Genomic DNA, 27,595 nt, shown 5'->3' with positions numbered 1-27,595 from the left:
GAACAAAACGTTTCTGTCGGTTCAGGTTGTCGGAGTCGGATAAGGTGCTTTTGGGAAGATATATGGGCTCAAGATAGGCTGCTGGTGAGACCAAGGCGATCTAAAGGACAATAGGTAGCGGTGTCAGTGTTGAAATAGGTATCAGTTTCAAAGTTATGTAGCCCAGCTACTAGCTAGCGTTGCCCATGCCCTTGTCCCTTGGGTCATCAGGGTCGTGGTGCTGCAGTATCTGCATTTTAATTTTGCAGTTTGTAGGAAATCCATTTTTCAGAATAACATATCTGACCATGCCATTGACCACAGGTTTGCTGAATTCTGCAGGCCAATGAATTATATAAGCGTGTCCATTTTTCCTATAGATGTTGTAGTCTGGCCGGACTACGTCACGTAGAATCTTTGACGTAGAATCTTTGTTGAGAGACATCAAACCTGGGGCTTGTTTAGTTTGCTCTGTTTATGATAGGTATTGTTAGAAGGGTCAAAGTTCCATATTAGCAGAACAGACATTGAATACACAAAGGTTTTCCAACCAAGGAAAAGCGCTATACTGATACCCGGAGATAAACATAATATAACCTGACCTAACCTTACCTACTAGCCTGCTTTACAACCTACCAACCCACAACCTACATCTTTACAGCCTACCAACCTACATTTCTACAACCCACCAACCTACAACCTACCAATGTACCAACCTACAGCCTACCAACCAACAGCCTACCAACCTACAACCTACCAATGAACCAACCTACAGCCTACCAACCAACAGCCTGCTAACCTACAACCTACCAACCAACCAAGTACCAACCTACAACATACCAACCTACAATCTACCAACCTACAACCTACCAACCTACAACCTACCAACCTACAACCTACCAACCTACAACCTACCAACCTACCAACCTACAATCTACCAACCTACCAACCTACCAACCTACCAACCTACAACCTACCAACCTACCAACCTACAATCTACCAACCTACAACCTATCAACCTACAACCTACCAACTTACAACCTACCAAACTAACCAACCTACAACCTACAACCTACCAACCTACAACCTACCAACCTACCAACCTACCAACCTACCAACCTACCAACCTACAACCTACCAACCTACCAACCTACCAACCTACAACCTACCAACCTACAACCTACCAACCTACAACCTACCACTCAGCTTTTATCCTCACATATACCAATGTATCAGGAGAACAATGTTAGCTAATATAAAACCAGCAATTGATGCAGACAGCTGCCTCAAAAACTTGTGCTGCTATCAGAGTTATAAGGCAGTAGGCACAATAATTACTTATTGTTTCTTATAGGTAATTGTTTTACCAACAAGGTAATGCAATGCTAAATGGGTACCATAATGTTGTTTTTCTGCTTATATTTCAGAGTAAACACAGGAAGCTATGGGTCATGAAAAGAAAAAGAAGAAGGACCGCGATCGTGACCGTGACCGTGACAGGGAGAGGCGCCGGCACAGGAGCCGCTCGGGCTCCGCCAGTCCGGAGCACGGCGACTCTGAGCGCCGCCACCGGCGCAAACACAAAAAGCACAAGTCGGACCGGAAGCGGCGCCATGAGGTGGACGACAGCCCGCCGTTCGCCGCGCCGCCGCCGCCCAAGCTGAGCCGCAGCTCGGCCTCGCCGCCGCTGGCGCCGCCGCCCCCGCAGCTGCGCGCGGAGGGCGCGCCGGCCGCGCCGCCGCCGCCCCGCCTGCGCTCCTCACCTCCGGCCGGCGGTGGTGAGGGCGGCGGTGGCGGTGAGTCGTCCCTCTCCATTGAGGAGACGAACCGGCTGCGAGCCGAGCTCGGTCTGAGACCGCTCGATGTGAAACCGGTGAAGGGAACGGGCGATGGAGGCGAGGGGAGCGCTGAAGGGCCCAGAATGGGCTCCTCGGACACATACGCTATTCACAAAAAGCCAGGTGGGTGTGATTTGGCTGGTATACATTCATACAAACTACTCGGTGTCTGAAAATGTCAGCATTAGTTGCAGTATGGTAATTTTTTTCTTAATAGGTGCATCAACCCAGATCCCTTTGTTTGATTTGCTGATAACCGAGATACCTCTTTATCACTTACAAAATCAACTGAATGGGAGTATGGGCCGCACAGACTTAGGACAAGGTCAACCGTCTACATCGGCATTATTCATTGAACGCATTTGGAATCACCTTTTTGGGTGAAGTCTCACGTGCAATTACTGGGCTGTCACTGCCCCATTCCTCTGTTGAGGTCATCACCGTCATGTTTTATTCCCGACAGAGCACATCGGAGATAAAAAGAAAACGGAGAAGCTGCGTGAGAAGTTGGCGTCGCGGCGCGAAGCACGTGCCATCGAGGCGCGGATGACCCGCGTTCGCGGACTGGGCGACTCGGATGATGATGATGAGTCGGCCTCCGCCTGGGTGACAAAGTCGCGTCAGCTGCAGAAGGAGAAGGAGATGGCCTCCAAACGGGTCAGTTGATACACGCCCCTGTTGGGATTCATCACGGTTCTGATCTGCTGATATTCTGTTTCTCTTGATCATAGTGCGTACCTAGTTCGATTGTCTGGTAGTTGGTGTATTTTACATGAGAGACAAAGTAAACGTTCCAACTTGTAGATACTAGCTCCAAGTGTTACGGTGTGCATCTGTTACAGCGTTTTTTTATTTTCACAATGCCCCATTTCATTTGCAGCGCATACAATTCAATTTTGGAAACGCGAAACTAATCGCCCACCAATTACCATGTCCATGAGTGTCCTGCGATTCCATTGCCCCTCACGCTGACACCGCCCCCTCACGTTCGCCAGGCGGCGCTGTTGGACGACCTAGACGCCGAGTTCGGCGTGGGAGACCTGGTGGCCGCCGACACGAGCGAGTCGCGCGCCGCGGCCTACTCGGCCGGCGACCTGCGCGGCCTGACGGTGGAGCACCAGGCCGACCAGTTTGTCGAAGGACGTGACGTGGTGCTGACGATAAAGGACAAGGCTGTGCTGGATGAGGACGAGTCGGACGTGCTGGTCAACGTCAATATGGTGGACGACGAGCGGCATGAGAAGGTGGGCCACTGTTAGGAGAGTTTAATTGTATGAGGGATCTGTTCAGTGTTTGATGTGCTGAGGATAGTCTGTTGCTCGATTTCTGTGTAACAATGGATCGTTTCATTGCAAAGTGACTCATGCTTATGCCAATTAATCAGCTGAATCTCACAGTCTTTGATCTCACAGCGAGGACGCTCTACTTCCTACTTAGCTACTTCCGACTCATTATGTTACCTAGGGGTATTTAGAGCGATCAGATGTTCGACTCTCTGCCCTGACCGTTCGATGTCCTCGATTCTGCGACAGAACGTGGCCATCCGGCGCCAGAAGCCGGGCTACCGTCCCGACGACCAGGACGAATGGGACGAGCAGGGCAACTACCGGCCCAAGTCGCTGCTCAGCCAGTACGACGAACAGCTGGACGGAGAGAAAAAGTCCTCCTTTGTTATCGGTAAGCACGAGCGGAAAGAATGTGTCGCAGCTGTTCCATACTGTCTGTGTTTAGAGACGACAGATAATGCGATGAGACAGAAAACGACGTATCGTCAAGTCGGGTGTAGCTTACACGGTACTTTTTCTTTAAATGTTGCGATCCCTCAACGTATCGTTTACTCTCGACAGGTGCGGCCGGCCAGGCCTCTGCCGCTGTCAACCAGGCGGCTGTTGTCAAGGAGAAGTTAAAGCAGAAGATGAAGCAGCAGGCCATGCAGTCCCTGGACATGCCGGCACCCAAGATCGCGTCAGAGTTCTACACAGAAGCAGAGATGGCCTCATTCAAGAAGGTCAAGAAAAAGGTCAGTGGTGTCACTTTGTCACTTTGGTCGTCTGACTTTCTTCTTTCGTAGGCATTCCACCAAAATATCTTCCAACTCTGTTCTTTCTTTGGCTTGGCTCTCCTCCCCCAAAGGTTCTTTCCCTCCAGTGTCTGGTTTCTGCTTTTCTTCCCTGGCCCTAGTTTCAGCGTCCGCATCGATAGTGCACACTCTAACACCGCCCTTTCCTCCTATTGTCAGGTACGCAAGGTGCGTAAGAAGGGTATTCTAAAGGCGGACGACCTGCTGCCGCTGGCCGATGACGACCCGTCGGCCCACCTCGGCTCGCGGGTGAAGCGCGAGCCCGCCGACAGCGACGGAGAGGCGGCCGTCACTGACGACACCGGTGGGTGGGCAGGAGGGGACGGCCGGCGGAGCACTGAGTTAGTGAAGGAGGTGTAGTCTTGATGGTGAAGCTCGGTTTTCTGGCAGACTGCTAAGGATTATAACTTATTCTGCTATTAGATGTAGATTGTTTATAGTGTGTTGCCCTGTTTATGGTCCTTATAATGTTAACATTAATTTCCTGCTTTGTTTCCTGCCTTGTTTGTGCTCGTGCTTCTTTTAGCTTGCTTATGAATATTTCATGGTTTCCATCATGATCATGTGTATTGCATTTTTGTTCTTCGTGAGAGGCCGATCTCGTTGCTATGTCACCGGTCCGATTCATTCACCGCCCTGCAATCCCGCGTGTACCACCTCCCGTTCCCTCTCTCCGACTAACACCCCCCCCCCCCCTCCCTCTCTCCTCAGCTCCAGTGACCGATGACCTGAGCGGTGTCAAACTGGAAGACGAGGAGGCTGACACCGAGCTGAGCCGCGCCATCGAGCGCTCCCGACGACTCAATCAGGACGCGCAGGCGCAGGTGGGGACGGAGTCAGAGTTGAAACTTGGACGGCGTCTTGATGTCACTGGAAGGCAGGCTAGTCAGCACAGCAGTGATCTGACTGAATTTAGCTTGTTGTTTGGTCTAAGTATTAAGTAACTAGGTCGTCTTGACCTGGGGAATGTTCAGTTGAATGGCTTTAGTGAATAGGATGCCTTAGCGAATGCCTTGTCGCTAAGGCATCCTGGCCGCGGGTCTTTGTAGGGGAGCAAACGCACGTTTTTCAATAAACTTTGTGTTTGGCAAGGGTGAATGTATCCTTACTCTACTGACTGTTGTTGACTCCGACTCTATCGTCTTAGGAGTCGGAGTCGTCTGGCGCGACGAGGTCGACGGAGCGACGTCTGGCGGAGCTCGCTGCCAAGCTCCGTGAGAAGGAGGCCGCCGATGCGTCCGTCACTCAGAGTATCGTGCTCAACTCGACGGCTGAGTTCTGCCGCTCCCTGGGAGATATTCCTACATACGGCATGTCAGGTGAGGAATGCAATGGACAGCCGGTGGAGGCTCTGTGTGGAGAGCGTGCAGCTTTGATGGCATTTCATTCGATGTTTTTGGAGAGCGGAAATCAGTTCGTCGCATACGCTGTTTAGGTAGGCTTGGATTTCTTCTCTTTGACAGCGTCTTTTTAAGTATTTTACATTGGCATTGACATTGATTGTGCAATTGCCTAAATTTACGAGTAAATATGCAGCAGAGATGTATCATACAATGCAGCTGTCGTCCATGAAATCATTTTATTACTTGACGTTCCAACACTTTCAAGTCTTAATGTCATTTTATGCTAGAAACTTCGCCAGTTTATAAAGCACTATGCGCCTAGCCGTAAAATGTTCTCTACTGATGCGCCCCTGCCCCAATCCAGCCGCGTGCCTCCTCGGGTACAACCCTCACCTTTCTATCTGCGTGTTCCCCTGCGCAGGTAACCGAGACGAGGAGGCGGAGGAGATCGCCAGTCTGGAGCGGGAGCTGGCGGAGGAGCGGCGCCGCTCGGACCTGGCACGCGCCGCCGACGGGGGAGTCTGGGAGGAGGTGGGGCCAGACGAGACGGCCGCGCCCACCGAGCGGGAGGCCGCCGAGAGGTCGGCCATCCTGGAGGCGGAGCCAGAGGTCGGCGCCGGACTGGCCGGCGCGCTCAAACTGGCCATGAAAAAGGGATATGTCGACCAGGAGGAGAGCGGGAAAAAGGTGAGAGAGTGGGTGCTGCGGAAGAGGCTGCCGTTGTGTGGATGGGGATGTTAGGACCCCCTCTCCCAATATGTACTAGCTTCTGTTTTGTACGAATTATTAAGGTAGGAATTTTACAACAGCTGCGTGCTATCGGGATCTTGCCTCTGTTACATGATTGCTTGCCATCGATGGTTAATTTTTGCTGCTTCCAGGATTTGTTACTCTATACTCCACCAAAATAGATCATTCAGCATTCTTGTTCTGCTGATGCGTTGTTTTTAGATTGCTGAAATACAGGACTTTAACACTAGCTGTTCAAATATCACGTTCCCACACCGCAATGTCAGTCCGGCTTGGACATAACGCCACCCGCCGTCCCGCCCATCTGACCAACGCGCTCCTTCGTGCGTCCCAGGGCGCCAGTCAGCAGGTGCTGGCCCACCTGCGGGCTCAGAACTACTCCATCGAGGACAAGAGCGCTATGGATGACGACCGGCGCGGCCGGGGCGGCGGCGGGTACGGCGGCGGCGGCGGCGGACCGGTCACGGAGTTCAAGGATAAGGCCAACTACAAACCGGAGGTCAAACTGGAGTATATCGACGACCAGGGTCGTCTACTCAGCTCCAAGGAGGCTTTCAGGTGGGTGAGGATGACGGATGGGTTAGCGAGGTTATGGCATCCCGTAGTTTGGGGGCTTCGAAGAGGAGCTGTAGATAACAGGATATGGATTGGTGACTGACCTACGAATTTACCTGCTTTTGTTGATAAATGTGGATTTATTATCGATGTCGTGATTTTTAGCATTCTTCTCGGATAATTTTCTACCGTCTGAAATATGGTGATCGATAAACAACTGAACGTTTAACGAGTGTACCCCCTCTGGCTCTGACCGATTCCCTCCGTTCTTTACAGATACCTATCGCACAAGTTCCACGGCAAGGGTTCCGGCAAGATGAAGACCGAGAAGCGTGAGAAGAAGATCCAGGAGAGCTTGCTGATGGCGCAGATGAACTCGACGGACACACCGCTGAACACGCTCTCCCGGCTGCAGGAGAAGCAGAAGGAGCTGCAGTCGCCCTACGTGGTGCTCAGCGGCGCGAAACTGCTCGGCAGTGGCTCCTCAGGGTCAGTGGCTGGGCGCAGGGGACGGGGACGAGGTCTGTGAGGTGTAGCATGGTTAGCTGTTGGAGGTAGGATCAGGTGGGTCACAAACTTCTAAAAGTGGAATGCATCGAGCGTATTACGGGCAAGTAGCGCCTAGATAGTGTTAGACGCTTTTTTGCATCAATTCGTTTCTCTTTCTTAGTATGAGATGGTTAACTTAGTATACCATCTTAGTATGAGATGGTTTCAGTCGGGTCTTTGCCTCAAAATTCTCCGACGGTACGGTCGATAGTTTTCCGGATGTCACATCGTACCACATTGACGTTCTTAGCAGATTTTCGGTCAATCACGACACCGTTCTTAACTTATTGATGACCCAAAGCGTCCACAAGGCGTGTGGGCCAGACGGCCTTAGTGCCCGCATCTTAAAAGAGTGCGCTGAAGAGTTTTCGATCCCTCTGACCAAAATTTGCCGTCTATCATTCGAACAGGGCAAATTTCCTTCAGCTTGGAAACGCGCGCACGTCACACCGGTACACAAGAAAGGCAGCCGAAAAGATCCGCTTAACTATCGACCAATATCGCTTCTACCCATTTGCTCAAAAATTTTAGAACGCGTAACGTGTGACCAGTTGATGGTCCATGTCTCATCTCTCCGGCCCAGCACGGCTTCCTCCCGCGCCGCTCCTGTACTACTAACCTTGCCTGCCTCGTTAAGCAGCTGTGGGACTCAATTGCCGATGGCCTCCAGACAGATGTTATCTACACGGATTACTCCTCAGCTTTCACCAGCGTCAACCATTCTCTCCTTCTTCACAAACTTCATCATTCCTACAATCTGTCTGGAGCTGCCCTGAGGTGGTTTGAGTCCTACCTATGTGGGAGAGAGCAGCGCGTGGTGCTGTGCGGGACGGCGTCCAGTTGGGTGCCGGTTGGGTCGGGGGTGCCGGAGGGCAGTATCTGTGGCCCGATCTTGTTTGTGTTATTTTGCAATGATGTTCCGTCCTCTATCTCATCGACATGCCTGATGTACGCTGATGACGTGAAGCTGCTGAGGCGGATTCGCTCTTCCGACGATGCTGCCACCCTTCAGGCCGATTTAGACATCCTATCTTCTTGGTCCACCGTTTGGAAACTAAAACTTAACCCAGCAAAATGCAAGTTTATTACCTTTACTCTGCGCAAAAAGCCTGTCCTGACGTCATACTCCATTGGCAATGTCACCCTGGATCGCGTATCTGAGATGCGTGATTTAGGCGTTATTCTGGACTCAAAATTGAACTTTGCTTCTCACATCGATGACGTCGTCGGGAGGGCGAATCGTGCCTTGGGAACTTACCTGCGATCGCTCCAAACCTCACGTGCGCGGACAGGGCGCAGGTTCGAGCCAGCTCCCCTTATTACGGCCTTTAACGCTCACGTTCGTTCTGTTTTGGAGTTTGGCAGCGTTATTTGGTCGGGCGCCGCAGTAACTCACATGGCGCGACTGGACAGGGTCCAGCATAAGTTTTTAATCTGGCTAGCTGTTAACTCTAATCGCCCTTCTAACTCATTTGACTACGCACAGCTATTGCTCCACTTCGCCGTTCTAACTATCAAACAGCGCCTGGCGCAACACGACCTCGCCTTCCTACATGGCGTCTTCGGGGGCCGTGTTGACTCCGTGGAAATCCTGGGCAGCTTCGGACTTGCTGTCCCAGCCAGGGCAACTCGCGCGCAGCCCTGTCTGAATGTCCCAGCCGCCAGAGTAGGCACCATCAAAGATGGATTGTTTTGCCGTCTACCACGTCGGATTAATAGCCTGTACCAGGTGACTCCTGGAGCGGACATTTTTGGAAGGCGCTCTCGTTTTATGAAGTGTGTGTCTGTGTTCGTTCGCCATACAGTGTGAATTTTAACAATGTGTGTCGTATTTATTGTTTTTATATGTCTGACTCCGTCTATTATTGGGTTTTCGGACCTGTTGATGGTATGCAAGAAATACAAATACAAAAAAAAAATAACCAGATTCCTGTTCTGTTTCAGGTCACAAGTAGCGAAGCACTGAATATAGGGAGTCCCGCTGCGTCTCCAGAACGCTAGCGGACTCGTCGATCAGAACAGCCGCGCGCCGTGGGATCGACGTCCATCTCACCGACCGTCTGAAGGATGGTTACTTCAAGCACCGAGGAGTCCGTTCCAACCCGCTATCGTGCTGGAAACGGATCAGTCCCCAGGGCAGTCTCCAGACGCGGGGTGCTGTCCCTCGACGCGGCTGTCTGGAGGGGATGACGCGGTCGCAGAGAGCTGTTATGACGCGACCCATGCGATAGGAGTCGTGCGATCATCCGGAGCTGCGTCGCCCCCTATAACATGGGGCGAACTCTCCACCGCACTCGGACGAGGGCCACAACAGGGCCTATCCTTGAAGCACGGCCTATTGTCGCTAATACTGCGAGCGGCTACTGTCCACCGCAGTCTTAGCAGGATATCAGCGGGCCGTGCTGTAGGATCATGGCGCGAGATATGCTGTGTTTTGTATTGAGCACCGTGTTGCCGCGCCCATGCGTGCCGCCCACTCATACACTGAAGGACTATGGCGGCTGGCGTTTTCGATCGCGCGGCTGCGGACGCGCGACATTACTGTGCTGATTGCAGTGCCCTCACCGGACCCCTGGGTGGCAGTCATGCACGTGCAGTAAGCGCAGCGTATTGCTGATGTTCAGTGTCACTTTATTGACGTCATCGCTACATATTTGTGTCAGATGAGGGTTACACTTCATACACATACTGGATATGAACACTGGTGTAAATCTAAAAATATAAACCAGCCCCGACCTTGTCTGGTTAGCGTAAAGGCGACGTCTGAATACACTAAAGGAGTACCATCAGTATCACACAAACCCTGTAACTGGCGTTATACGGCCTAACAGCTGCCATAAAGCTACATAAATCTCACTTATTTACAAAACTGAGCCGAGCCACGGCTGAATGCAATATCACCCACGATGCACAGGCTGCGGAAGAGTCGCCTGGCACAGGATTCAGCCGCAAGGCCGGCGTGTCCGTTTGGCACAGTTCAGGTCTGAATATTTGTCACGAGATGGCAGGCAGGGGCGTCACCTCACCGACTGCCGAATATAGAGCGTCGAGTTGAACTCGGGCACTACCTCTCCGGTCACGATCCGTGTCTTGAAGTGGGTCATCAGGCGACCTGTGAGGGAACCAGATGATCATTCAGCATATGGCCAGTGAAAGACTGCACTGTGCCATGGCGATTTCAGCTGTCTTGGTGGATGCATCATGGGCCACTAAATAATGTGTTTGAGTCAACCCGATGAGCATCAGATCATGAGTGAAGGCAATCAGATCGCTACATTTACTACCGCACAACTGGGAACCTCAACTAGCTAACAATATTCCAATACCCCCAGCTCCCCAGGTATCTAGACTTACTACAGAGCACATTCCATTCAGACTTGTGCCAAGGTCCCAAAAAGATCCGAGATCCAGGGTTCGCAGAGTCCAAGGTCTGGGACCTTGATGGATCCTGGACCTTGCATTGTCATTTTTGTCGCGAGACCTTGGAAACCCAGGACCTTAAAACATCCATATGCCGCGAGACCTTGGAATCCCAGGACCTTAAAACATCCATATGCCGCAAGACCTTGGAATCCCAGGACCTCAACATTTGCATATGTCGCGAGACCTTGGAATCCCAGGACCTCAACATTTGCATATGCCGTGAGACCTTGGAATCCCAGGACATCAACATTTCATGTGACATGAGACCTTAGAAACCCAGGACCTCAATATTTCATATGCCATAAAACCATGGAAACCCAGGGGTTAGGACCTCAAAATTTTGGTATGCTGCAAGACCCTGCAGAATGCCTACCTTCAGTACCAGTTTTATTATTTGTCATGGGATCTTAGGAGAACGGTCTGGACCTACACCACCATTTTGTTGAGGGACCTCAAGAATCCTGGAAGCTGGACCATGAGGTTTATGTTGCACATGGGCCACTAAGGACCCTGCACTAGGTTTTGTCTGTAAGCACTTCAATAAATATCTATGGTTGAGCGACCAGCTGCCAGGGGCTAGATAGCTACACGAAGAGAAAACGAACCAGACTGTGTAGACATATATAGAGAGCAAAATCATTGCCATGGTTGTGAGGCAGAACTGGAACAAGAGACCTGGTAGCTTTTTACATTATCAATGTTATGGATTATGAAACTGTCAAACAGTGGACAGTGGTGGTTTGGAAAGTTCTTTTCTAATCTCACCTCACATATTTTCTGGGTTGTGATATGCCGGGCTTGAAGCTACTTGGAAGCTACCCACTGACCAAGTAAGTGTCAAACTTATTTGTTTTGCAATTCATCAAATCACCATTGAGCAATGAGCAATATAAGCAATCATTCCATGACAGTTCAACTTTTTCGTTTAGCAGGTTTTCGTCGGACAATTTTTCGTCTGCAGATTTTCGTCCGCAGACTTTCGTCGGCTCTCTCTATCGTCTGGATAAAAATAGGCCCCGCCCATCCCAATCAGCTGCTGCATGACGAGTTGATGACGACAACCACTACTTACCAGCAACCAATCTAGGGATAGCGTACGTGACAGTAATGGTGCAGCGGTTGCAAAATATTGCATTGTTATTCAAACGGTTAGGGCTTGTGTTGTTTAACCCATCTGTGTTTGATTGTATTGAGATATGTGATTAGATGAGGTGTTGATGAAGGCAGGTATTTTTTTTAAATATTTTTTTTGACAATTTTTTGCCCTTGTTCTACATAATAGCTGAACCCGGGACCACCTGAAGTCTAAACCTTATTTTATATAACATGTACATGCTGATGCTGTCTTGAAATGTGAAATTTAGACAATGGGTAATAGGAATAATGAATAGCAATTTCACCAACAACTTGTTAATCTCTAGGAAGTGCAATTAAAATTAAAATCACTGTCTGCCACACTGCTCCGATCCTGGTCATGCAACCAACGTTCATGGATGGTGTTTCACGGCAGAGTGAGAGCACTGCAGTGTGCTGCGTGTGTCAGAGCATTGGGTTTCCATGGCAGTGTCAACAAACTTCACTGTGACGCTAAGCTATGACAGCATCCCAGAACGCTAGCACGCTGCGGTACCAGCACCAGCAGCATGCTAGCAGTATTTGAACTCAAACCTCTGTTCTTGGTACGGTTTTTCAGAACCTCTCACTCTGTTCCAAATGTGATTCATCATAAACTAAGAGATCACATGCAACGTCATTTGAGTGATGCTATGGTATGCCGTAGCTACCAGTGCACACAGTGTCTGGATGGTGAAACAGGGCCATTATTAATCACATTTGCTTTGCTTTGTTTCAGCAGAAACATGTCTGCACATGGGAGGAGCGCAACAAAAGCCCATCAAGTTCATGCATATTGCATGGCAGTGGATCTCAACAGGAGAAAACCAGAAAGAACATGGATGCTTGTAGATTGCAGTTGTACATACACTGCTGTTATCACCTGATGTGCGTGGCTGGCATTGCTCCTGGCAAGAACCACCTGCAAGTGATGAGATGGTGCCTCAGTCGTTGAGTGTGCTGCAGTGTGAGAGGCGCCCTGATCTCTACTTTGTGATGGGTTTCCATTGGAGGTTCAACTGGGAAGTGAGAACTGTCTGTGACCATGCTCGAGCATGCCAGTGGAGCTTTACATGCTTAGGGCAGCTTTTGAACAGATGCTGACCATGGCATGTCCCATCCAGTTATCACGTGCACAGAATGGTGGGGGGAAGGGCAACTCTGGGCTCTTGAGTCAGCCTTACTGCACAGGGGGTACAAGATGGCCGCTTACGTTTGGTGTGTCCTGCACTGCATTATCAAGCCCAGTCTGCTGCCACAGGCAATGGGTCGGGCTGCACTATATTAAAGGCAGACTATCTTGCAAAGGAGGCTGGCATCCTCCCCCATAATGACACACCAATTGACAATCATCGCTGCGATGATCACGAGGGTGTCCGCTTATCTGACATGGTGAGGTGGAGAGCCAGCTCAAGCTGGCCTGAGGGATGGTTTTACTTCATCTGAGGCCCGCTTTCCCCGCCTGCCAGGCCCGGTCAAACGACCGCTTCACAGTGAACGACTTGCAGTGGATGCCGTCCCACAGCGCAACGAGCGCGCCGACGAGAGGCGGCGGCCAAGAGGCGGCCGCGCTCCCCCAGTCGACGGTCCCGGTGGACGTCGGCAACGCCCACCGCGCGACCATCAGATCGGCTCGCGACCGCGCCGTCGCCGACTGACCGCATGACTGGTATCTGTTCTTGATGTGGGACCGACTGCCACCGCCGGTCGCGGAAGGGCATCGCTCATCGGCCATCGACGTCCACCAGCTTCGCGTGGGTCACTGTTCGGGCTGCCACCAATACACCGAATCGGATGGAACCCTATCGGCGAATGCCGGCGGTGCCCCGACATCGACTGCGCGGCGGCCAGTGCATCGCGTGCCGGGAGGAGGCTGGCACCCCCGATCGGTCATTGGTCACAAACCGTGTCCCAGCTCATGACTGCATCCAGCGCAGCTCTGTGAGATGTTCTGCTGCAGTCTGCCGCGTGTGTTGAAAGAAGAATGAACATGAGAAAACCTCAAAACTTTATGCCTATTAGTATTTGACCAGTATTGGAATAAGTTTGGATTTTGAGAATTTGTATCCCTGTGCTTGTGCCTGTGTGGACTTTACGGTGTACCGTCTCAATTTGTGCGGCTGCTGACAGGCCACCTGGGTGCCAACGTTTGTACGAATCCGCGAATACGTTGTGTTCCGTCAGTCGGTATCGTTCTGAAAATATTGACTGCAATAGGCTATATGTATAGCGTATGACGGTTCAGCTCAGCAGTAATAACTGACCAGTGACCATTGATTGGGCGAATTTTGTGTGATGGTTCGGTAATACATAACCTAAAGAGCAGGGGTGTCGATTTTTCAAAATAGTTGGGGGTGCTCAACCCCTGCACCGGGTGAAAGATTGCAGCTTTGCCATGGGGCACAACCGTGCAAGGCATGGTTGGGTATCCCCATAAGGTACTGATAATCACGGGATTCCCCCCCCCCCCCATCAGGTTCAGGGGCCCATCGGGTTATTCGGGCCTGAGGGGCCCTGCGGCGCCAATTGGCCGCTGAGGGTCCACGTTGGCTATATTTAGACTCAGAAGGGCCCCACAGGGCTCGTAAGAACACCTCATGGGCCCACAAGTACCAACATTAAGATCTCCATAAGGGCCCCAAGCCAGCCTCTGAGGGCCACTTGCCGGCCTCTGGGGGTCTTAACCGGCCTATAGGGGGCCAGCTCTAGGAGCTGCACACCCGCCTATAATGGCCCCGCACACCCATTTCTCTGAGGGCCCATATAACGGCGACTGTAAGAGCCCTCACCGGCGCCCCTGAGCGCCACACCGGCGTCCCTGAGGGCCCCACACCCCTAACTCTGAGGCCCTACACCAATGCCTTTAAAACCCTACATGGGCGGTTCTGAGGGCCATTGTCAGTTACCAGCGACCCTGACGGCTGACACAGGTGACTCGGAGGGTCCCAGCGGCGTCTGAGCGCACCATGCCAGTCTCTGAGAACCCCACAAGGCTCCTGAAGGCACCGGTGACCTCTTGATATCTTTTTGTCGGCCTATGAAGGGTCCGTTCCGTAACAGCAGTTCTGAGGGCCCCACGCGCGCCTGTGATGGCCCTAAACCAGTGTCTCTGAGAGCCCCCACAACGGCGCCTGTGAGGGCCGTCACCGGCGACTGCGAAGCCCCCACACCGGCGCCTCCAGTCCGAGGGCCCCACATTGCCATATCTGAGGGCCCCACACTAGTGCCTCTTAAGGCCCTATATCGGCGGCTCTGAGGGCCCAGCATCGTAGCTTCTGAAGGCCCCACTAGTGCGCATGTGACGGCCACCCTGCCACCGGTGACATTTGAAGGCCCCACACCGGCGACTCTGAGGGCCCCATCGGCGTCTGAGTCCGTTCCGGTCTCTAAAGACGACTCCACAGGATTTCTGAAGGTACCACCGGCCTCTGATGGCCCTTTGCCGGCCCCTGAGGGCCCGTCGCCGGTCTCTGGAGCCCCCTGCCGGCTTGTAAAGGGTACGCACCAGCAGCTCTAAGAGTCCGACACCCGTGTACGACGGACCCACACAAGTGTCTTTGCAATTTAACGTCTTTTTTCGCCCTTCTTCTTAAAACTAACTTTTCTTTTCTTTACATCTTTATTTCATGCCTTGTAAATTGCGTAATTGTTTTATTTTTTTGTAGTGAAAGACTGCAGAACAATTATTTTCCTCAAGCAGAGTTAGTGGGAGTTATTGAGGGACAAAATCATTGGGGGTGCCCGGAAAACCATTGGGGGTGCTCATTTGAGCATTGGGGGTGCTGCAGCACCCCCAAAAGTATACAAATCGACACCCATGCTAAAGAGTGTTTTGCCGGAATCGTTTAGTAGCAGAACTGACCGGAATATACAGGGTGTTGCAGCTAAATTGGGAATTTTTCCCGCTTACACTTAAAGTGGCATAACTCAGTAGAATGAAGAGACAGAGCTTTCAAACTTTGAACGTGTATTGACGCACATGTTCTCTACCCTCTCACTCAATGTGGCCACCATGAGCCTCCTTCACCATCTCCAGGCGGCGTCGGAACGCGCCGCACGCGCGCTGAGCCTCCATAGGATCGATGCTGCTGGCTGCCTTCTTGATGGACTTCTTGAGGCTCGAGATGCTGTCATGGGCACGTGCGTTGGACCTCTCCTCAATCGCGCTCCACATCCAAAAGTCGCACGGATTTAGGTCGGGTGAGTTTGGAGGCCACGTATCCTTTGGGACATACAGAGGGATCTTCCGACTAAGGAAATCCTGCACCCTCCGGGAAGCATGAGCTGGAGCCGAGTCCTGTACAAGTGTGACTTTCTTCAGGTCGTAGTACTTCGCCATCCAGGGCAAAAGCACTTCTTCTAGGATGGCCAGATACTCCTCTGCGCCGATTCTTTCTCCAGCAGGTATGAAGTGAGGGGGCATGACGCGACCGTCGCTCGCGACGGCTCCGAACACCATCACAGAGGCTGGATTTTTGCTTATCATCACTGGTGGAACATCACCGGGGTTCGAGGCGATGACTCTTGAGTTCCGGCGGTTGGCAACTTCGTCTACCACAAACTTCTTTTCGTCCACAAAGACTCTCACGTCTCCTCCATGGTTCTTGAGCTGGTTCAGAACCATCGGGACCCTCTCCTTCCGTAACGCTTTTAGACGCTCCGTCAGAAGGTTCTGCCGTTTCCTACTATACGACCTCATCCCGAGGTTCTCCTTGACAGCCCTGCTAATGGTGCTTTTGCTCACCCTTCGGTCTCGCGCTAGCTTACGCATTGAGACACCTGGTTTGGCCTCAATAGACCTTTTCAAGCCCGCGAGAAACCGAGGATTCCGTTTGCGGTCACTTCGCGGCGCATGGGGACGTCTACTGACATCTCCTCCACCGTCCATAGTAGCGACAGTGCGATATACCGTAGACTTCGGGTATCCTGTTGCGATAACGATCTCTTTCGCGCTTTGTCCAGCGCGAACTAATTCAGCAACTGTACATCTACGCTGTTCCTCCATGACTGTTATCGGTTTTCGTGCATCAAAAATATTAGCACGTGAAAGAGCATTGTTGAAATAGTATCATGTCAAATTTTCAGCCATATCCTCCAAATAACAAAATTGTGATTAGGTTACGAACTTTGTCCCAATTTAGCTGCAACACCCGGTAAGTAGAATGCAACGGTTTGAATCGTTAATTTGTTGAAACGATTGTTCTCTGAGGAGACCACTGTGTAACTTTTGACCTGAGAATCACCAATTATAACGACAATGGTGGAAGCAGTACGCACTGTAGAGTGTAGGCAGCACTATATAGTTGGCACACTTACGCAAGCACACGACTTACGCAGTGGACATCTGCATCATGCATGTTAAGGTTTACTGGGAAGAGTGAGAAATTAGTCAGAATATAACTGACTAAGGAAAATAGGCGATATTTCCAATTGAGCTGGGGCGGAGAGGGGGAGGGGACGTATGGTCAGCTATGCCAATAATTCATTCTCGTTATGCAGCTGTGTAAAAGGGCGTCCGTTTTTTGGGTGAGACCTTCCCCATTGGCCATTTCCAAGCTAAATCGTGGTGGAGAGTCTGGAGACCTCAGCCTCGGTAGTCGGTACCCTGCGCGCTGCGCCACCTTGCGAAACATAAAGCAACAGTCCTGACATCTACAGGCGTTACTTTTCATGAAAGCGCGGATGTGTTCGCGCTTATGCGAAGAAAATTCTTCCGAGTATGGTTGATAATGAGATTAATTGTTGTCATTTATTTATTAATTCATTGGCAAAAGTACCCTAATAAATCGGTAAAGTAGCTTAAACTGTATCGTATTTCCTTGGGAAAAAATGACGAACTCATCCTAAGACATCCAGATTATTGGATGCGTTCGTCAGTTGTAAGTAGTTCAAGTTTTTGGAAAAATTTGCATGTGGAAAATCATAATATTTCAAAGATATGCCTATTTTCGAATAATTTATGCATTTATCAGCATTGAAAAATGATTGTAAAGCAAAAGTGCAAAAGATTATTGACAACTTATTTTCTCAAATCACAATTTACGAACGCACAAAACTCCAGCTTTTAATTTAGTGCGTGTGCGAATTGCGGTCAAGAAAAAAGATTTAAACTGTCTATATTCCTCTTGAAACAATGAAGAATGAATGAGAAAAACGTTGTTTTGAACAATTGTATATTTATTTTTTCTCAATTAAGCAAAAGTACAAAATTTTCAACTATTATTACATTTGCTCTCACAAAACCCATCACTTTTAAGCATGACGTCATGTCAGCCAAACTTACTAGCGCCATCTCTGGAGAGCATCTTTCGAAACCTCCAGACGATAGAGAGAGCCCTTTCGTCTATGCATTTGTTCGTCTGTGCATTTTTTAGTCCGCGCATTATTTTCATAAGGACATTTTCCGCCTCGTCCAGACGAAAAAATGCCGGACAGAAAAATACTCAGACAAAAAATGCACCAAATTAATTCGAACAGACGAAAAAATGCAAGACGAAAAAGTCAGACGAAAAAGTCAGACGAAAATCTGCCGACGAATAACCGGCTGACGAAAAAATTGTCAGATGGAATTTTGTTCAGAGCCTTCAATTTAATGTGAATGAACAGTAAGTAAGGTTTGCGCTCGCTGATACTCTAATTCTATTGGCTTAGTCGATCAGTTTTTCTGTGAGCGCTCGCGCAAACAAGACTTAGAACATATTTTACTTTTTATCCTAGGTATTATGTAACTGCTGGTCTGAACGTGCAGAAAATCGAAAGCATATACCTATCCAATTCAACTTTTCCATTTCTATGAAGCCTGTAGGTTTTATTTCTGTTTTTTTTTATATTGCCTGAAAGAATACTTGAATGTCTGTCTTCAATAACTGTAAGGTGCTATCCTACATTCCTACTGATAAGGTAAGATTGAATTGAAAGGGACATGACAATACAAATTGCAAGGTACCTATTACCTACCTATATTTTTTTACGAATTTGTCAGGTTAAAGAAGGAGAGATTGATATTATGATTCATTTTTAACTTGTGTTGAAGCTCCCCCTACCTATGTTGGTTAACGATAAAACCACCACAGTCCACAGGTTTGCGTAGGTTCTGCCCCTTTAAATGTTGCTGGGCATCCATTGGCAGAATATTTAGAAGTAAGTCTGCTCATCAGAATGTTAGTTTGTTTAAGTTCTTGTTGTGGGACCCTGAATACTTTGGATCCTGAGATGTATTCTTGCCGTGGGACCTTGAGGACTGTGGACCCTGAACTCTGAAGTGTGTACTTGTCACATGGGACCTTGGGGACTGTGGATCCTGAAATTCACACTTGTCGTGGGACCCTAGGGACTGTGGATCCTGCAATGCATTCTTGTCGTGGGACCTTGGGGACTTTTGATCCTGCAATGCATTCTTGTCGTGGGACCTTGGGGACTGTGGACCCTGCAAAGTATACTTGCTATGGGACCTTGGAAACCTTGGATTCTAGAAATTGAATTTGCCGTGGGACCTTGGAAACCTTGGATTCTAGAAATTTAATTTGCCGTGGGACCTTGGAAACCTTGATTCTAGAAATTGAATTTGCCGTGGGACCTTGGAAACCTTGGATTCTAGAAATTGAATTTGCCGTTGGACCTTGGAAACCTTGGATTCTAAAAATTGAATTTGCCGTGGGACCTTGAGGATCCTGGATCTTGATTTTTGGTCCCGGCACAAGTCTGATTCCATTACAGCACATTCCGTTAGTGTTACGGGCCTCTCTGTCCCGTCACCTCCACTGGCCCTTCCCATGACCATTTCACCCCCCCCCCCCCGTTCCCTCACCGGTCCAAGTGGTGACATTAGTGATCACGTATCCCTCGCAGCGCCGGTCGGCCGAGCAGAGCGCCGACGCCTCGCGCGGACCGGACACCGACAGCCAGCAGCGGCCCAGCTCCGACGACTGCGCGCACCGGTAGTTGTGGCCCGGCAGAGTGGCGTTCGGTACCGCCTCGTACACGGCTGGGGATGGAGGCGAGTAGAGTTAGGGGAGCGTTTGGTGTTACCTCTTACACAGCTGATACTGATGGAGGGTCAAGAGGTGGGATTGGTCCCGCGTCGTCTATCGCAGAGAACGGCAAAGGGTGAAGGTGTGGGCTTTATACAATATCGTCCACTGTTAAAAACGAAACACATGGCAGAAGCACGGCTGTAGAATCAGATGCAGAGTACCAGATCAGTACGGTGTGACAGTGTTATCTATATGACATATTATATGACACATTCGTACAACCAGTATAACGCCTTTTGGGGCGATTAACGGAGCGAGCGAGAGGGTGAGCCTTGCACGTGCGAAATTTCGAGGGGGTACCTCCAGCTGACTTGTGCACGGCACCCTACTAACCGGTCTCTAGCGATGTGCCAAATTTGAGCACAATCGGTCCAGCCGTTCTCGAGATCTGGAAGCGGCACCCTGCACGTGCGCACGTGCAAAATGGGTCCCAACTGACTTTTGCACGGCACCCTACTAACCGGTCCTTAGCCATGTACCAAATTTGAGCGCCATCGGTCCAGCCGTTCTCGAGATCTGGAATCGACCCCTGCACGTGCGCACGTGCAGCAGCACCCCAACTCTGGCACATGGATATGCATTGCCTAGTGAGTGCCTACCTACATGCCAACTTTCAGCGCAATCGGCCCAGTAGTTACCGAGATATTGCAACAATTACAAAAGTGACACCTCTTCGTTTTGCACGTGGCACATGCATAAGGGGTCACCCACATGCATCGGGAATAGCCCAATACTTGGTCATCATCATCATCATCATATATTTTTTACGTCACATGGGAAGTAAGTAAGAAATAGAAAACATCAGAAATCAGTGACACAAAGGATCGGTGCAGAAGCCTACCGGCTTAAATTAAGGCACCTATCCTGAGAAAAAAAAAACGAACGAAGCTGAAGTCGAGCTTGAACAAAACATACAGCACATACAACAGAAAGGAAAGAACACCACCGGATGTGTTAATGATGGATGTTATTACTGATGCGAGTGATTACTTTTTTGTTGTGCCACTGGCTGGTCTGGGGACGATTTAATTGTTGAACCGTCTTGTACTGAAGATAAATTTTTGGAACTCAGAGGCAACTCTGAGGCCGCTGCCGGTGTCGAGGCCCTCACCATACAGTAGTGTGTCTAACTGTGTTTGATGATCTAGTGTTGTGAATTCGTGTCCTAGAGTGGTTGATATGATTGTGAATAGCTGTGTTCGGTGTTGTTGGTAGAGTGGGCATCTAAGTATGAAGTGTGGTGTATCTTCTGAGTGATAGCCGCAAGCGCAGTGGGGAGTGGGACATTTTTTGATTTTATATTGGTGAGCGTTCAGGATGGACATATTGAGGCGTAGTTGGGTGTGTAAACGATTGCCTTCTCGGCTTCCGAAGGCGAGATATGGAGGTGGTTTTTCAGTGCCTAGGTGTTGCTCGAGAGCTGCTTTAAATGATTTGAGGGTAGGAAGAGAGCGGATTGATTCGGGAAGGTTGTTCCATAGTCTGGTCGTGTCTGGGATGAAGGATCTTTTAAAGGATAGGGTTCGATGGATTGGTAATGTATGAGTGTTTGAGTTGCGTAATGTCCGGTTTGTTGCATTTTGTCTAAGGTCGGGAAGCATAGTTGTTATGTAGGTGGGCATTGTTTCTTGTTCGTGTAAGAGTTTTTTGTAGAATATGAGTTTGTGTTTGGTACGTCTGGTCTTTACTTTTGTCCATCCTAGTTCCCGTCTGAGTCCGTCCGTTGGTGTCCGTAAGTCTGTACCAGTCACTAGTCTCGCTACCCTGTTTTGCGTTCTTTCAAGTCTGATTTCGTCGGTGACTGTTATTTGTCCGTCGTATATCACGTCGCAGTAGTCGAAGTGTGGCAGTATATATGTTGTGTAAATTTGTTTAAGGACTTCTCTCGGTGTCATCCGGGCTATTGGGTAAAGTGGACTCAAAGCAATGTTGACCTTTTTTATAATCGAGTTTATATGCGCGTGAAAACGGTTGTCAGTTGAAAAGATGACTCCAAGGTGTTTGTGATTGTTTTCTTGTTGTATGGTTTGTCCTCCGTGGTAGAAGGAATGAAGCTACCCTACAAAAATTACCGCGTGTAAATCGGTCAAGTGGTTGCTGAGATATAAGCCTCGCAAAAGCGTGACCACGGCCGGCCGGCCGGCCGCTCATACTCAGAAATTTCCGTTAATCTAAGGAAAGACTACGCTCGCTTCGCTCGCTCCGTAATTACTCGTATCCAATTACACGTACCTGAGCCGGTGTCAGTGACACCATAGCCGTGCCTCTGGAACAGCTTTAGCAGCTCCGTGGCGCGCCCGCTCAGCTCCGTCGGACTCAGCTGGGCCGCCGAGCACGAGGCCAGCAGTGCAGTGACGCTGGCGTTCAGCGGGGCGGGCACCCCCTGCAGCAGCAGCGGGCCGAACAGACGCTCCCCGGCCAGCGCCTGGTTCCGCCGCGCGTTGTAGCCCTGTGATGGGGAGGGGACGGTGGTGAACAGGGGAGGAGAGATGTAGTATGACGGCACGCTGGACAGAATAGCATTGGGTGGTGAAAGTCCGATATCAAGCTAGTGAAACTGAGAGCTTCGGGTTGAATAACTGAAATAAAATGTCTCGATAAACCTAAAACAGTTACAGACCCCGTAATCCCGAAACAAAACGAAAAAGAAGGAAGAACTTACCACCACTTTCTTTTTTAGGGGACAAGTGTGGTCGAATATCACTACAATCTACACAAAGGTCACACTACACAGTCTGCTAAATATCCGTCCCGTTTGTTTATTTATTGGGACTTAAGGGCGCGCCGATATCCCGTCCCGTCCGAGCGCCATGTCTGACCTGACATCTGCCGGCCGTGCAGCGAGTCAGTGCGGCGGAGGCGGCCGCGGGCGGCGGCAGCAGGCACACGTCCGGTCCGGTGCAGCGCGGCTCGCCCAGCTGCAGGTCGTCCAGGTCGGTCAGCTTGAGCCGGCCGCCGCTGAGCAGGAACTGCTCCAGGCGCAGGTCGGAGAGCGCGGCCGGCCCGAGCGGCGACACGGCCAGGTAGGCGAGCAGCCCGGCGGCGTCGAGCGCCAGCCGCAGCCGCCGCTCCCAGGACAGCTGCAGCAGCGCCAGCTGACTGAGAGGCTCGCCGAGCTCCGTTACCACGGCAACGACGCTGTTCTCGCCGCGGCCCAGCGACAGGCAGAACCCGTACAGCTGCCGGCGGTGGATGGGTCAATGCTAGAGACGGTTACCAGCGAGCAGCGAAAGAACCCGTACGGGTGCCGGGTCTGAGCCAATGACAATAACAGCTGCACATACTGACAGGGATAATGAACAAATGAATGTAATGCATACAGGCTTAAACTGGGGTTTGGGTTTGGGTTTCAGGACGAATCGGCGACGGAGGCCATTTGGCGTTACAGGCTTAAACTGAATAGAGCCATTGAGTCGTAACAAAATAAATGAAAATGAATGAGAGAACACCGATTTACCCAGCCCTCACCTCCACGATGGCCGGGTGCCGGAGCTGGTGCAGCAGCTTCACCTCTCTGAACAGTTTGTCGGCCGTACGCCGGTAACACTCGGTGTAGTTGGCGCCCGCCTCCCGGCACAGCCGCATGTCCCTGCCCTCCACATTGACCGTCTTCACGGCCGCCGAGCGGCCCCCGTACGTCGCCTCGAACACCTCCTTGCTCCAGCCGAAGCCGAGCCGGCGGCCCACGGCCAGCGTGGGGAAGTCGGCGCACGTGAACACCGCCGGCCGGCGGCTGCCGCGCACCGAGTTCTGCAGGCGCTGCAGGAACGCCTCGGCGCCTCCGAGCGGCTTCCTCACCGGCTGGGCGGCCAGCTGACGCCACTGGCGCTGCTCCTCCAGCTCGCGCTGCCGCTGCTCCCAGTAGGCCTTCAGCACCACCACATTCGCCACCAGAAAGATGAGCACGTAAACCAGCACGAAGGCTGTCAGGTGCGAGACGCGTATCACGTGCACACAGCGTGACAGCTGTACCCGGCAGCCCATGGTGCCTGCAGCTGCACTGAGCTCCCCTCAACTGCACTGGCCAGAAGATGACGATTGAGGAGCATCAAACAGCTAACTCAGGATGCTTGAAGATCACTGAAAGATGTTGAACTGGTCGCCACAAAAAGCAATATCTCTTCCATATGCTCTAAAACTGCAATAAACAGTATCATTCTGCTCCAAAATTTGCCTGGAAAAAGATAGTGGTTAAAATGGTAATGCTAGAATGCAAACTTTCTCAAAATCAGCATCAGCTCCAAATGAAAAAAAAAACACCAGGTACCTACTAAGCTAGAATGCAAATCATGGCAATTTTAACAAGCTCAGGGTGGTGTCCCAATAAACATGCCGACGTCGGCCCGACGTCGGCCGACGTCGGGGTGACGTCGGCAACTCGGCATCGGCATGCCGACGTCGGCCCGACGTCGGTCCAACCTCGGCACGACGTCGGCTGGATGTCGGATATGCCCGCATGTTCCGACGTCCAGCCGAGGTCCAGCCGACGTCGGGCCGACGTCGGACCGAGATCAATTGCTGAGGTCCAGCCAATGTCGGGCCGACGTCGGGGCGACGTCGGACCGACATCGGCCGCTGTTTTGACCGTTGAAATAATATAAAATACATGTTTCATGTTTCATGAAGAGCTTCTGTATTCAAAATATCCTCAGGAAACTCAAATCTTCCTCCACGCCGCAACCCCCTGATCCGGACTGGACGGGAAACTTTATCCCATTTGGGATTGCCCGTAAGCCGAGCTCGCCCGTAGCCGGGTGCGGTGACTGGTGAGTGCTTGGGGGCTGCTCGGCCTATCCTTTGGTCAGGCTCAGCCATAGGCGCGGGAGCCGGGGGGGGGGGGGGGGCAGTGGGGGCAGCTTGCCCCCCCAACTCTGGGGCCGTGGGGGCGGTGCCCCCACAGCTTTGAGACGGAATACCACACTTTTTTTTGCAAATGTTTTCTTTTTTTTTGTTGAAAAAGCCGAGGGGTGAAAAATAAGTGGCCTAAAACCGGTGAGAAAACTAGATTTGGGGGTACCCTAGGTTAATCTCTATTATGGTGTGCCCCTTCCCCCCCCCCCCCCCCCAGTCGGAAAGTAGTTCCCGCGCCCCTGTCAGCCCCGGCAACTCACCAGGGCCGGGCCCAGTTCATATAGAAAGGCCAGTCGGCAAGTGTCACTTTGCCAAAGTGCCACTTATCAAAGGGACACTTTGGGAAACGTTGGTGCAGGTGTGTAAGAGTGGCTATATGAATCAATTGTGGGGTCGCCCTTTCCAATAAGTGTCACGTAACAGCAATGGGACCAGGGACTCTATATGAACTGGACCCAGGGTGCTCGCCAAGAAGACCAATGTCTCCATCCTATGATCCTTCCGGCTCTGAAATGGTCTTGTCAGACCGAAAGGGCATAACACAACAAAACAAACCATAGTCGTCAGCTGGTTGTGTGGTGTAGTGCACGGTGACTATAAATAGTCACCGTGTAGTGGTTAGCGCACTAACCTCGCTGGTGTATTGGTTAGCGCACTAACCTCGCGTTCGAATGACATGGGTTCGAATCACATCGCCGGCTGATGCTTTTGGCGTGTTGTCCCAGTCAACATGCCGACGTCGGCGACTGGGGGGCTCGAATCCCGCCGCCGGTCGATATTTTTGGCGCGTTGTCCCAATAAACATGCCGACGTCGGCCCCGTCGGTCCAACGACAAACGATCTCGTCAACCTCGGCAAACGATCTCGGCCCGACGTCGGCTCGACGTCGGCTGGACTTCGGCTGGACGTCGGAACATGCGGGCATATCCGACGTCCAGCCGATGTCGGGCCGAGGTTGAACCGACGTTGGGCCGACGTCGGGCCGAGCCTCGGCCCGACGTCGGGCCGACGTCGGCATGTTTACTGGGGTTTCATAGCCACTGCTAGCACACATGGCACATTCAGTTTTCATGGAAATATCAACAAACTTGGACGCTCCAATTTCCAAAACTGAGTGATCAGTGACTTTACCACAACCTATGACATCAGCTCACAAAATGCTCTGGCAGCCAGGCAGCGTGGTAGCGGCATCCGTGAAACAGTACCCACTGAAACAGTGTCATCACTGCAGAATGCAGATGCACCGAGGGCTGTCACAGATGTAAACCCCGGGATAGGTGAGTAGGTACCTACTCAATTTGAATGTAGAGTGCAGGGAGTGATCAGTGAAGTTGGCTAAGGTTACATCTTGTCATCTTGCGCCAAAAGTCCTTGTATCGTCCAAGGCTATAGAACTCAGTAGGTAGGTATCGTCTGCATGTGCCAAAATTTAGTTTATCATCTGTGCACCAAAATTTCAACACAATCTGCCTGTTCACTGTTGTGCCAGACATGTTGAAGTCAAGGTAACATATATTTTTCGTCTGGATTGCAAGTTCTACTTGTGCTGTCCACAAACCAATCACCTACCCACAAAGTAGCTCAAGTTCTGACAAATAAGTTCGGTAAATATTTACATAAGGTCCGATCGACTGTTCAAACATAAATTTTGCATATTCTTACATTATTTGACATTCTGAATTCAGATATCATACTTACGTGCGGCGGAAAAATCAAAAAACACAAAAATAACAACCTGTTACACCCCTTCATAACACGATGCATACCCACGTGCACGCACCGACGACGCGAATGAATGCGACGAGAGAAAAACGCCGCCGTTTCAGCGCTGCCATGTGAAGTTTTTTTGCTGCTATTTTCGGGGAAATGTTGGGAACCGGGGTTTATGGGTGGGGAGGGAATCAAATACGATAATCAATGAAAGTGACGTCAAAATAACAAAACACGAAAAAAATGGTAAAAATCATAAACTAACCTAACCTAACCTAACCTAACCTACTGATTTTTGCCTACCGGGGATAAGGAAAAAGTTACTTGCAGGAATAGATTGCAGGCAAGAGTAAATCAAATATTTTTAGGTTAAGTGGTCATGCATCAGGCTTCAGGCCGAAGGGCCTGAAGCCTGATGCATGACCACTTAACCTAAAAATATTTGATTTACTCTTGCCTGTAATCTCTCCTAAGGCATCGCCTTCGGCACTGCACTGCTCCGCCACGAGTATTATTATGACGTCACTTTCATAAAATCGAATAGCCTAATGTTTTAACTCAACCTTGGAGTTTATTCATTCGATCCTTTCCACGTGGCGCAAACGGCTGGTGGAGTGCGGTAGTGGCCGGTGGTGACGGTAAATATTTTACAGGTGCTTTAAAACTTGGTTGCGCCATGAATAACTATCAGATATGAAATCAGGAGGCCAAAATACATCGTGTGGTATGTTTGTTATAATAACTTTGGCGATCGGACCTTATGTATATAAATACCATAAGTTCTAGGCTGAGGCTTTTTTCCACATGAGCTCAAGCTTTGTTCCACATGAGCATGAGCATTTTACCTCACTTTACCAGCATTTGTGTGGTCTGATTGTGCGTCTTGTCGACCCAATGTCACAATTTGCAATTTGGCTATCAACTAGGCAGGGGCGGATAATTGACTTTTGTCATGATCTCCAGCAGTGCTTTTCTAGCACCTGGCGAATGGAACTGGAAGTCAAATTCAAATTATTGCATAAAAAGCAAATATAGGCACGTTTTCCCAGGCAGCATCAATCTCCTCTCGACTTACGCAAAGCAGTTTGGGTCTCAGCTATAATTATAGCACCCCTGGAGCACTATTAAATGTTGACTTTTGAATTTCAGGGGGTGTCAAAGGTCAAAACCCCTTATTCTTCACCCATGCAACTAGGTACCATTTATACCATTTACCAACAGCCAGTGCATGACAAACTATACCAATGCCAATGCTACTTGATAGGAGGGGTGATCAAGCATGCTTTTCCAACCCATGCTTTATTTTTTATAAGAAATACTATCGATAAATAAGCATGAAATTTGAATATAACCCACGTCAACGTGCCACTC

At 50.5% G+C, this 27,595-nt stretch overlaps 2 protein-coding genes across 6 annotated transcripts; one reads left to right on the top strand and one right to left on the bottom strand.

The window, feature by feature from the left end:
- On the top strand, positions 1-9,793 carry LOC122365526 (U4/U6.U5 tri-snRNP-associated protein 1-like). Of its 5 annotated transcripts, none has more exons than XM_043336795.1 (13): positions 1-44; positions 1,407-1,940; positions 2,281-2,474; positions 2,813-3,061; positions 3,350-3,494; positions 3,665-3,837; positions 4,057-4,201; positions 4,609-4,721; positions 5,045-5,216; positions 5,662-5,927; positions 6,325-6,548; positions 6,822-7,034; positions 9,039-9,793. In XM_043336795.1, the coding sequence occupies exons 2-13, from the start codon at positions 1,424-1,426 to the stop codon at positions 9,058-9,060; spliced, it is 2,433 nt and encodes an 810-aa protein (XP_043192730.1). In that variant the 5' UTR covers positions 1-44; positions 1,407-1,423; the 3' UTR covers positions 9,061-9,793. The 5 variants fall into 5 exon arrangements, with proteins under 5 accessions (XP_043192730.1, XP_043192731.1, XP_043192733.1 ...); XM_043336796.1 differs by having other exon boundaries at positions 1-84; XM_043336798.1 differs by having other exon boundaries at positions 6-25.
- LOC122365528 (extracellular tyrosine-protein kinase PKDCC-like) lies at positions 9,709-23,905 on the bottom strand. Its single transcript, XM_043336800.1, has 5 exons — positions 23,132-23,905; positions 22,483-22,842; positions 21,896-22,112; positions 19,438-19,614; positions 9,709-10,206 (listed from the first exon to the last, which is right to left on the bottom strand). The coding sequence occupies exons 1-5, from the start codon at positions 23,645-23,647 to the stop codon at positions 10,112-10,114; spliced, it is 1,365 nt and encodes a 454-aa protein (XP_043192735.1). The 5' UTR covers positions 23,648-23,905; the 3' UTR covers positions 9,709-10,111.
- Between the last annotated feature and the right edge of the window lie 3,690 nt (positions 23,906-27,595).

The sequence above is a fragment of the Amphibalanus amphitrite genome, unplaced genomic scaffold (genome assembly GCF_019059575.1).
Source record: "Amphibalanus amphitrite isolate SeventyFive unplaced genomic scaffold, NRLGWU_Aamphi_draft 000746F_arrow, whole genome shotgun sequence".
Lineage (NCBI taxonomy): Eukaryota > Metazoa > Arthropoda > Thecostraca > Balanomorpha > Balanidae > Amphibalanus > Amphibalanus amphitrite.
Note: the sequence above shows the minus strand (reverse complement) of the source record. Positions and strands in the feature narration are given on the sequence as shown.

What these genes read in the sequence shown, in the direction of transcription:
- LOC122365526 (XM_043336795.1), top strand. Translation starts at nt 1,424, where the DNA reads ATGGGTCATGAAAAGAAAAAGAAGAAGGACCGCGATCGTGACCGTGAC. An exon ending in GGCCGTCACTGACGACACCG is followed by an intron (nt 4,202 to 4,608) that starts GTGGGTGGGCAG and finishes CTCTCTCCTCAG; the next exon opens with CTCCAGTGACCGATGACCTG. An exon ending in AGCTCCAAGGAGGCTTTCAG is followed by an intron (nt 6,549 to 6,821) that starts GTGGGTGAGGAT and finishes CGTTCTTTACAG; the next exon opens with ATACCTATCGCACAAGTTCC.
- LOC122365528 (XM_043336800.1), bottom strand. Translation starts at nt 23,647, where the DNA reads ATGGGCTGCCGGGTACAGCTGTCACGCTGTGTGCACGTGATACGCGTC. An exon ending in GGCACCCGGCCATCGTGGAG is followed by an intron (nt 22,843 to 23,131) that starts GTGAGGGCTGGG and finishes CACCGCCGGCAG; the next exon opens with CTGTACGGGTTCTGCCTGTC. An exon ending in GCACGGCCGGCAGATGTCAG is followed by an intron (nt 22,113 to 22,482) that starts GTCAGACATGGC and finishes TCCCCATCACAG; the next exon opens with GGCTACAACGCGCGGCGGAA.